Genomic DNA, 12,058 nt, shown 5'->3' with positions numbered 1-12,058 from the left:
CCACAAGGAAACGAAAAAGCAAACGGAAAAGGGAAAGTCGTCTCACAAAGAATTCTAACAGCAAAGATGAAAGGGAGAATCCTAGGCTAAGGTTAGGTATGGACAATGTTATAGAACCCTAGCTTAAAATGTGAGTTGCGTGATGCGTGATACACTCGTGAAGGTGTGGAAGAAAACCCTATCCGATCTGCCTACCTCTACAAGAGTTGGAGGTGATCTTGGGGATGGATTGACTATCTGCCAATCGCATTCTTATAGATTGTCGAGAGAAAAAGTTGTTGTTCCCAACTCAGAGAAGCCTGAGTTGTTATCTTCACAAGGAGTTATGAAGGAGATACAAGGTGGCGTACAATGCTTCATAATCTTCACACATCTAGAGGTGTAGAAAGAAGAAGGGACGTTTGTTATACCGGTAGTGCACGAGTTTAGAGATGTATTCCTGGAGGAAGTACCAGGGTTGCCTCCCAATAGAGAGGTGGAGTTCTCTATTGACCTGGTGCCAAGAACCAGTCTAGTGTGGATGACCCCATATCGTATCGCTCTGGCCGAGTTGGTGGAACTCAAGAATCAGATAGAGGAGTTGTTGGGGAAATAATTCATTCAATGCAGTACTTCGCCTTGGGGAACACTAGTGTTGTTGGTGAAGAAGAAGGATGGGAGTTCATGTCGGTGTGTGGACTACAGACAGCTGAACAAGATGACCCCATCAAGAACAAATATCCCCTTCCAAGAATAGACGACCTGATGGATCAGTTGCACAGTGCGTCGGTGTTCTCGAGGATTGATTTACGGTCGGGATATCATCAGATATTGGTAAAGGTAGATGATGTGCAGAAGACGACCTTTAGATCCCGATATGGACACTACGAGTATATGGTTATGCCTTTTGGTGTGATTAATGCTCCCGCGGTGTTCATGGACTACATCAATTGGATCTTCAAGCCATTCTTGGATAAGTTTGTTGTATTCTTCATAGATGACATACTCATCTACTCTAGGACGCAGGAGGAACATGCAAAAGATCTGAGGTTGGTGCTTAGTGTTCTGAGGGAGAAATAATTATATGCTAAGTTATCCAAGTGTGAATTCTGGATGGATGAGGTGCAATTCTTGGGTCATGTAATTTTATCAACCCTTGTAATTTTAACAACCACGGCTCTCGCCCAGCTTCTCGCTTAGGCAGAAGGGTCTCGCTCAGGCGAGAGGTTTCCCTCGCTCAAGCGAGCTCCCTTCGCCTAGACGAGAGCTCGAACCAGGAACAATGGTGTTGTCACGTCCTCTTGCTTAGGCGAGACCTCCTTGCCTGAGCGAGATGAACTCTCGCTCAAAATAGGAGCCCGTTGCCTGAGCGACAGCTCGTGTAAGCAACCTGGGCGAGTTGCTGCTAATCTCGCCTAGGCGAGACACGCTCGCTTGGGCGAGAAAACTAGAACCCTCCATTATTCGCGCAGGCAACATGCATTCAATCAAACCAAACAATATTCATAACAGCTTCCAAACATTATAATGGAAACCAAGCATCAAACTCACGGAACAAAACCAGAGCAAGCAGAAAATCGCAAGAAACAGTAAACCCTAACTTCCCTTACTTGGAAAAGGGCTAATATCTGACTTTGACCCTTAAGCCAACGAACCCAGTAGCTCAAAGAGCAGATTTATGAACTAGAACAGCGGCACAGAAAGGAACGAGGTTACCACAGTGGACTTCTATCGAAAATACGAAAAGGAGACTTAAAAGGAACTAGTATGAGCTGAGAGTTAACTTAACTTATGTGAAGTAAAGTAGGGGTTGAGCTAGCTTGAGCTGGACTAAGGACTAAACCCTAGCAGAACCTATGTGGAGAGAAAAAGAGGAGTAAGCAAGCACTGTTTTGTAAGAATGACAAGAGTGAAAGGGGTTTGACTGCCTTAGAGGCCTTGTATGCCTTATGGGCCAACCCTTAGCCCATTAGATTGGGGTAACCCTTAAAATAAAGGGTTAGAATATAAGTGGGCCTTACACCTTGTGATATCACTTTTTGTTTCTAGAATTCAATTTAGGAATCAACCAAATTTTGATTTAATAATTAAATACAAATTGGATTGAATGATACCGAAATTAAACTTGTATAATCAGTTTAGTGAATTGATTGAATTTTTCAAACTAGGATTTAGAGTATTATAATTTTCGAATTATTTGATTCTTAGAAAGTGTGGATTGGTATGTTTTTTCTTTCTTAATTTCATTTTTAATCTTTGAGTTTATTTTTCAAATTTTGTTTTATGTTTTCAATTCCTAAATGACAAATTATATTATATAAGAAAAATCCTAAAGATCAAATACGATTAAATATGTATTCTTGACAATTGACCTTGTGCTTTATATTACAAAATTTAGAGAAGTTTAAATTTTTTTTATTTCATTAATGAATATTAAAATTGACACCATTGGTGGGACACATTATTGACCTCAATTTTTTTATTATTTTATTTTCTATTTTTATTTATTTTGTCTGCTGCTTTTTTCTTGTTTTATATTTTTCAGAGATGTCAAAATAGATTATAACTTACAAGTTAACCCAACCTACCACGAGTTCAGGTCGGGTTGGGTTAAAAAAAAAATTGCAAATTTTGGTACAGGCCAATAATGAACCCGATCCACTAAGAACCCGACTCACCCAGGATGAACATGTGGTGAGTCGAGTTGGCTCACCAACCCACTCATAAATTCTAAATATTAAATTATATTAAAAAAATGAAAAATTCTAAATGCTCTTCTCTCTCTAAATTAGTGTAACTGATCCATTTTTTTTTGCTTAAATGAATGATACAACTTTATATAGATATTTAGAACAAATACAATTGTGTAAGAATGTATAAAAATAAAAATTCAAAAAGTAAAATGATATACCAAAGTCATTGTTATCAACTTAATGTCATTTTCCTTTGGCTTTTAGTACTTTTTCTTTGAATTGAAGGTAGCATCTATTAACCTATGAACCTATAATATGCCTTAAATTTATTTAGATTTTAATCAAAATTATAATTTAGTTTTTTTTTTAGGATTGAAGAAAAAAATTTATAATTTTTTTAATTAAGTGAGCCAACTCGATTAACCCACTAACTTATGGTGGGCTAGGCTGGATTCAAAATTTTTAGGCTTACTAATAAGTAAGACGTTGGGTTGGCTAGGGATGACAAATAAACTCGCCTTCGTGGGTATTGCCCGAGCCATCCCCGTTTTGACGGAGAATCCTCGCATTGACTGGGTATGTGTATGGGTATGGGGAATCTCTGACTTTTTCAATTAGGTATGAGGATGTACATATCTTCCTCGTCTCCATCCCCATACCCGCAATAATACTTGTCCCCACCATATCCCTGTCCCCATTTAAATTATTAAAATATTCATAGTCAATTAAGTAACATTTTATATTATATATATATATATATATATATATATATATATTTCATTTTATCATAACCTTTATGTAATTATTGTCAAATGATGTATGTCAATTAGATATTTTTTATGTCTCACATTTGAATATTTCTCACTTTTTAAATATTTTTATTTACTATATATTTTCCTTTCACATGAAAATATTTAATACTCTCAATTGAATTGTTCAATAGAATAAACCTTTCATTTACTAGGTAATATAAAAAATTTATATTCTTTACTCAATTATTATTAGTTTTTGTTTCTTTGAATAACTCTTGTTTCGCTAAAATAATTTTCGTTATTTCTCAACCGTTGGCTATGTTGATATTTGAAAAGTTTTCTTAGATCTTCAAGGTATTTTTCATCTTATCATACTCTTAACTATACATTTGTTTTCCTTAGAGCGATTTTATTCTAATTTGTAATGCATACGATTATAATTTCTTTATAAATATTTGATATCAAAGAAATAACTCTCCTCTTACTATTGAATATTTGATAATATTATGTTTTCTTTACTGTAATTTTTTTATTATTTTATAAAAATTAATTAATTAATGTTGAAATAGTAGGAAAATGAGTACGAGTATGTGTACAAGTTTTATCCTTCATTCCCGTTACCCGTTACCTATTATCCAGTAGGGATGAGGAGGAGACAAAAGTTTGATACCCATTGGGTTTGGGTATGGGGATGAGGATTAATTTTTTTATGGGTATGGGTATGAGATAGCGAAACTCGTCCCCACCCCGCCACGCCCTATTTCCATCCCTAGTTGGTTCACTAAGTGACTAACCCGTGGTGGGCCAAACCGAGTCGGATTGGGTGATCCGTTTTGTCCGCTCTAATTTTTTTAACGTTTATGATTTTTTTAAAATTCTATTTCTATTTCAATTTTTAATTTTTAATTTTTAATTTTTGTGTTTTTAAATTTAATTTTTGTTGATGTTTTAATTTTTGTCACAAAAAGTACAAGAATTATTTTTCTACGTGTTTGATTTTTATTAGGATTTTTGTACTTTTAGTTTCATTCAATTTGGAGTGCTTTTTAATAAAATTCAATAGTTTTCACTTTTGTAAATATGGATTTGATTTTAATGATTAATCAATTGACATATTATTTTTTTATTTCAGTGATATAATTGTTATATGTATTGTGAATCTCTTCCTTGAGTCATATTATAAGCAACCACTATTTTATTATAAGTCATGTTAGAGCAACTCCCACAGTCCTTTAAACGTTTACTAGTGTAGATTTGGTTTTTAAATTGTCTTATATGCTCTAATTTTTTTTGCAACCGAAACATAAAAAAGTGGTAATATTTTTTCAATTTTTGCGAACTTTTAGGTCTCGGTTGTTGGAGAATCGAGACCTATATTAACTTCATCCTTCGACTTCCTAGGAATTAAAGCCTAATAGTTTGCAAATTTTCAAAATTATCACTCTTTTTTAAATTATTTTATCTGAGCGTAGAGAGGTATAGGCTTTAGTTTTTGCAGAACTAGGACCTATTATATGCTTCGGTTGCAATGGAATTGAGACCTAAAGGTTCCCTAAAATTTCAAAATTGCCACTGAGCGCAAACCTTTAGGCTTCGGTTATTAGAAAGACCGAGAGTTGAAGCCTTATAGGCTTCAATGTTTCTAATAACCAAAGCCTAAAGGTCGACCTAGGTTAAATTTTTCCAAAAGTTGTAGAGGTGCCACCTTCATTTCTATTATTTTCTCCTTCATTCCTCTAGTGTGAACCCTTCATTTTGCCATTGAACCACCATCATTTTGTTAAATCCTCCCCAAAACCCATTGCACTTCCTTTCACAAATGCCATAGCTTTCGCTGGAGCTTCCTTCGCCTCCGTCTATGCCCCTTCAAAGATGTCCCTACTATCTGTCATCATTGCTGTAAAAGTAGGAGGGAATCTCCATTTCATCAACTCAACCTTACTTGTTGAGCACATCTACCCTCGTACCACTTAACGTTGTTGATGATTGTTTTTTTGGTTTTTGGTTGAGTTCTACATGTTCCCATACATTAGCATCTTAATGTTACCATTTGAGACAATGTAACAATCATTTTTTGTGTGTCTTCCTTGGATTCTTTGTTCATTATTGGTAAAATCTAGGTTTTTTTGCTACCATTGATGTCCAAGTACTGTGTTGCATTGTGGTGAGATTGTGTAGCTTTCCAAACGTGTCAAGGATTGCATTCTCCTTCATTGTTTCTCATTGCTCTCGTTTCACACTCCTAGGTTACTATTATTATCTTCAAAATTTATTTTTAATGAGTCTATAATTATTTTTTTGCAATGATTTTTTTTTGTATCTTAGATATGTGATTAATTATATGCTTAAATATATTGATTATTTTGTTTGATTTGAAATTATTGTTGCATTGAGTTAGCCTTAATTTTCTGTTTGATATTCAATAAAAAAATTATTTACTCTCTCCAATGTTTTTGAAGAAATTATATTTTTTAAAAATTAATATAAGAGGAGTCAATACTAATAATTTGTAAGTATTGAATCTTCAATTGTCTAGTTGGACAATTTAACAAGATTAATAACTTTTTCATAGTTTAGTAGTACTTATATATATATATATATATATATATATATATATATATATCTTAATATACATGTCTTAAAATTCATGAATATTTCTCAACTATATTTTGTATTGATCTTTGGGTTCATATTTGATTGTAATTGATGATCACTTTCATTTTGTGTAAACCTAAAGACCAATGCGAAATGCTAACAAAATTTCGTAAAATTTAACATATGTTGTTTAGAATTGATATGTACAATAAACTAGAAAAAGTAAATCTTCTTGAATGGGATAGGGTCACACCTTAAATACCATAGTGAAATCAAGATTCATTTAAAGATTATTGAAATTGTTCAAGTAATTTCAGTATATATACGCATGGACTAATATTGGATTAATTCACCACACATTAGTGTTGAGTATGAGAGAGAGTATAAGAAGTTATACAATTTGCGCAACGTAATGAGGGTAGAAGTGATGATGAAATGAAATTTAGATGTCCTTATGTTAACTGTTTGAATGGGAGAAAGTTGAATGCAATTGGAATTAAGGAACATCTTATTTGTGATGACTTCCTTCAAAGTTATACAAAATGGACATGACATGACGAATTAATAGACTTCTCAACTATCTCCCGAACTGAACATGTTGTCAATTCCACCATGGAAGATCAATTAGAAGAAGACAAATTAAAGCGCATGATCCATGATGTGGGCACATAAGTAATTGCCCAGATGCATGTGTATGAAATGATGTCCACTAATGCAAAGACTTCGTTGTATGTTAATTCAACTAAGTTCACATGGTTGTTAGTGGTGTTAAGGGTTATGAATTTGAATCTTACCAATGAGTGGATAAATAAGAGTTTCAAAAAATTATTGGTGTTGTTGAATGAAATGCTTCCAGATGGAAATACACTACCCACTTGTAATTATGATGCCAACCATGTCCTAACGATTGCATAATATACAGGAAATAATTTCAAGGTTTGAAAAAATGTCCGAAGTGTGCATTATCACCATACGAATAGAAAACCTACATGAAGAAAAGGACGACCCAACTTTGGAAGTTGTTTGGTACCTTCCAACCATGCCCAGACTTAAGCGTTTGTTTGTGAATCCAAAAGACACTAAAAACCTTAAATGACATGCAGATGAGAGAAGATGTGACAGATTGTTCGGAATCCAGCTGATTCAATGCAATAGAAAATGATGATCATGAGTTGCCCCACTATATGTGAAGAAAACATTATATCTCATAAATTGAAAAACGAAAGGAAGGCAATATATTTGCGCCATCAGAGGTTTTTACAATCTAATCATCCTTATCGAAGGTTAAAAGAAAACATTCAATGGACATCAAGAAAATGTTAATGCAAAAATTCCATTGACTGACGTTTAAATTCGCGAAAAAGTTAATAAAATACATCATGTATTTGGGAAAACATCCAAGAAGTCATTTGTAACAAGCCTTTGAAAGAAAACATCAACATTCTTTGATCTTCCATATTGGTCGAAGTTAGAGGTTAGACATTGCATAGATGTAATTCATGTAAAGAAGAATGTGTATGATAGCTTAATTTATACATTACTTAACATTTAGGAAAAGACGAAAGATGAAGTAAGTGCTCGTTTGGATTTGGTTGAAATGAAGATCCGAGAAGACTTGACACTAAGGAAGGTTGGTAAACATACTTATTTGCCCCCATATGTTACACTATTCCAAACAAGAGAAGATAAGTTTTTACCTTTGTCTAAAGAGTGTCAATGTACCTCAAGGATACTCTTCAAATATTAAATGTTTAGTTTCAATACAGTACCTGAAGCTTGTAGGTCTGAAGTCCCACGATTGTTACATCTTAATGTAATAATTGTTACCAATGTCTATTCGTGAAATTTTACCTAAACATATTAGACAAACTATAACTCGTTTGTGTTCATTTTTCTCTTCAATTTGTAACAAAGCCATTGATCCTGTAAAGTTAGATGAACTTCAAGGCGAGATTGTTATCATCTTGTGTCAATTGGAGACGTTTTTCCCTCCATCCTTTTTTGACATCATGGTACATTTACTTGTTCACTTGGTAAGAGAAATCAAGATTTGTGGACCAGTATACCTAAGATAGGTGTATTCTATTAAACGTTATATGAAGATTTTGAAAGAGTAAGTGAAAATCAATATCGTCCAGAAGCTTCAATAATTGAAATGTATATTGTTGAAGAAAGTATTGAGTTTTGTTCAGATTACATGACTAAAGCAAATTCGATAGGAGTTCCTTGCAAATCATGGTTGAATAGGTGTTCTATAAGTAAGAGCATCCAAGGTGTGAATGTGGTAACCAAAGATCGTGAAGAACTATTGCAAGCACATCTATACATATTCAACAACACAAATTAGATGATCCCTAACTTATCTGCACACAAAGTGATAGCACACCCTTAGCTAAGGGTCCAATCACAAGAAGCATGGCTAAGCAAATTCAAGAAGAGTTAACAACATCTAGTCATGGTGAAGCTAAACTCCTTTTCACTTGGGCCATCATGGAGCATTTTTAGACCTTGTATTAAGGGTCATGTAGTGTAGGTTTTTATTTGAAGGCCTTGTATTAAGGGCCATGTGGTGTAGGGTTTTAAAAACAATTTTGCTTATGTAGAGAGCATATGCTCCTAGCTTAAGCAACTATTTGATGTTTAATTATGTTAATCAAGCTAGCTTAGGAAGAGAATCCCACACGTGCCACATGGCAAGCTCTTTAATGGAGAGTTCTCTTACAAAGGTAGAAGCAATGTGTCATTGTCTTATTGGAGAAGCTTTTCAAAAAGTAGCTTTCCACATGATAACACATGAGTGGTTTGTTTTTTGAGAGTGAAGATTGCCACATGTCAAACTCTCCTTCACCAAGATAGCATTTTTAAGATTTTGGTACATGTTAGCATTTTAGGGTTTGGACCATTTTGGAGACACCTTACTCTATAAATAGAGGTGTCCCCCCATGTATTTGGCACTTTGAGAATGATAATGTTATGTTGCCAAAATTATTTTTGAGCCATACTTCTTCTCTCAGTCACTTGCTAGAGTATCCCAAGAGGTCCCTCTAGCACCCCTTTCTCTAGAGTTGGCCTAACCTCTCTTAGAGCTCCACAAACCACCTTCATCCCACCATTAAATCACCCAAACCGAGAGCTATTTTCTCTCAACACCAAGCTTCCGCGAATCCACCATCTACCATAGTCACCATTTCAAGCTTTGGCCCAACCTAGCTTGAGGAGGAGGAGGCTATCACAAAGCCATTGTGAAGGAGAACAATCCAATACAATTAGAGAAATGACAATTGATGGAGCATAACAAAACTTCCATGCATTGGTTTAAATATGAGATTTTTAAAGATTCACAATCTTTTGAGACTTTGATGTGACTAGAAAATGGATTGAGGTTTGACGTTGTACGTTGTATAGATTATGAAATTAATAATTGCATATTCTATACGAAGTCTTTGGATGATAAAAGCACAATACTAAATATTGGAGTCAATCTAGAAGTTGAGTCACTACAATTTTTCACATCTAAAGATTAAAATCTTGTATTTCGATCAATGACGTACTGAGGTACAATAAAAGAGATATGAGAGGTTGGTTACACTATGTTTACTATTCTAGTGTTCAAATGCAAGTGGATTGACAATAAGAGTGGTGCCAAAATGAATGAATCGGGTATGACTTTGGTTGATTTTTGAAAGGTGTATTATCGAGTCCAGCGCTTTATTTGACGTTTAAAATGTCAAGTTTAAATCGTCAAATAAACTTAACAAAATTTGGTTAAAATTACTAAATCTACACATTTCTAAAGTTGGGGGACTAAATTGGACCAAAGCTTTAAAGATGGACTAATTTCAATATTCACTGAAAGTTAAGGGACACAAATATATTTAACCCTTTAAATAATAGAGATTATCTTCAAACTTTGAGCATAACAATCATTTGCTACTTGTAGTTAAGTTTTTACAACGATAATAGTCTTGTTCTCTCCTAAGAACTTTATGACCATCTTGTGAAGTGTAGAGACAATTATGCCACTTTCATTAATAATTAAAATAAACGCCAAATCCATATAATAATTAAAATATATTTAAAATCCAATCATATCAAATATTGATAAATGTACTATTTGTAAATTATAAACAAATATAAATGATACACTACAAAATAAATTTTTTATTAGCGACCAATTTTAATAACAAAAAATAATTAGTGAGTATAGTGACTAATTCTTTTTTATTGTTAAAATTGGTTACTGAAAAAAAGTTTTCTTAGACAAAATTTTCTTATAGTGACAATATACAATATTCAAAATAATTTCTATCTAATGCATTAAAATTAAACTTATTTTTTAATATTTAGTAAAGCCTCTCTTTATTAGTGTTTATCTTTATCTATGAGCACTCCGACCGACTACAACACAAGGAAAGCTAAAGAATAAAAAGAACACAAGAAAGGGAAATGGAAGTTTAAAGTTCTTTTAGAAAAAAAAAAAAACTAAAAATCTCCATTTAGCGCATGTATGTGTTTTTTATGTGTGGTTGGCTGATTGGTATTCTGCTTTTGTAGCTTCTTTTTCTTTCATGTTTCTTTTAATTTTGTTTTGTCCAACTCCCATGAATCCTTGCACAAAGAGGGGACAATAAAGAAACCAGGCTTGTCATTGGGCACTAAATACACAATGATATGTTTTATTATCATCATCATCATCACTTACTACCTCTGTTTACTTCAATTCAACACAATTATGAAGCCCCAATTTTATTATCTATTTCTCTATTCTACAGTAACCATTCCCTAGAAAAAGCCTCGTGGGATTGTTGACCAATGACCACCAAAGAAAACGATGCCTTTCTTATCCAGAAAAAGCCACAAAGAGGCCCGGATAAAAAGGAGGCCAGAATTCACATGTTAAAGTGAACGAATGATTCATTATTTTTATGCCAAACTTTATAGGATTCCAATTCCAATTCCCCTTTGAGGATATAGAACACAACATTAGTTTAGTGCTTTTGATCTTTCTCTAGCATCTATTCTTCTACTTGCTCTTAGTTCTTTCAAGCTTTGGCAGTGATTCTTTGAAGTGTACAATGAACGATTGGGCTCCTCCTCTCATAGCTGCAGCACTATTTTGGCTCTTGTCCCCAGGAATGATCTTTCAGTTGCCGGGGAAGAATGCACCCTTTGAGTTCATGAACATGAAGACCACTGTTGCATCCATGTTTGTGCACACTGTAATTTATGGTTTGCTTCTCATGTTGTTCTTCGTTGTTCTTAGTGTTCATCTGTATATTTAAGCACCACCAAGCTGCTTTCTCTTTTGAACTAGTTGTACACTCTTCTTATATAAACCATTATATATGTGTATGTGCCCCTTTTGACATATTTCCACTTGATTTGTCTTCTTCTTTGGTTACTGAGACTTTTCATGAGTAATCTGCTATTTGTGTATTATTGGAAGTGTTGTGTAATTATCCAATACTAGTTATTTATGTTCGTAGAGCATCTCACATGATGTTCGTATAGCAACTGGAAAGTGGTTGTTATGTTACTTTCATATGATACATTTCTTTTCCTTCCTTCTCTCTTTGTATCCCTCTCATCAACGATTCTTAATTTATTATGTGTTGGATTTAGATGAATGAAATTATTTAAGGTGTGAAGAATGAAGTAAAGAGTTTGACTGGTAGGCTAAACGAAAGAAATGGCACTTGCTTGCTTCTTCCAGTTCCTAGTTTTTTTTTTTTGTTTTTTTTTTATTTTTTTAATTTAATATTTAGAGTTTTGGTTGATAGCTGGAAAATTGCAAATTCTCGACAAAACGTTGAGGTTGCAGGAATTTTGAATTAAAGTCATGAGAGGGAGAGGTTTTTGGGATTTAAAAAATACTCCAAATTTTGTGGCCTTCATTAGTTTCTATTTTCTAATTTTTTGGTTGAAAAATTCATAAAGTCCCAAATTTAAAATTTCAAGGTTCTTTGTCTCCGAATTTAAATATAGTTCTAAAAATTTAAAATTATATTTATAGTAATTAACATCATACAAAATATATTT

General features: G+C 33.5%; 1 protein-coding gene across 1 annotated transcript; it reads left to right on the top strand.

Annotated features, from left to right (window-relative positions):
- The first annotated feature begins 10,833 nt into the window (after positions 1–10,833).
- On the top strand, positions 10,834–11,578 carry LOC114182545. Its single transcript, XM_028069439.1, has one exon. The coding sequence runs from the start codon at positions 11,095–11,097 to the stop codon at positions 11,299–11,301; it is 207 nt and encodes a 68-aa protein (XP_027925240.1). The 5' UTR covers positions 10,834–11,094; the 3' UTR covers positions 11,302–11,578.
- Positions 11,579–12,058: the final 480 nt, after the last annotated feature.

Source organism: Vigna unguiculata, chromosome 1 (assembly GCF_004118075.2).
Source record: "Vigna unguiculata cultivar IT97K-499-35 chromosome 1, ASM411807v1, whole genome shotgun sequence".
NCBI classification, from domain to species: Eukaryota; Viridiplantae; Streptophyta; class Magnoliopsida; order Fabales; family Fabaceae; genus Vigna; species Vigna unguiculata.
Note: the sequence above shows the minus strand (reverse complement) of the source record. Positions and strands in the feature narration are given on the sequence as shown.

What these genes read in the sequence shown, in the direction of transcription:
- LOC114182545 (XM_028069439.1), top strand. Translation starts at nt 11,095, where the DNA reads ATGAACGATTGGGCTCCTCCTCTCATAGCTGCAGCACTATTTTGGCTC.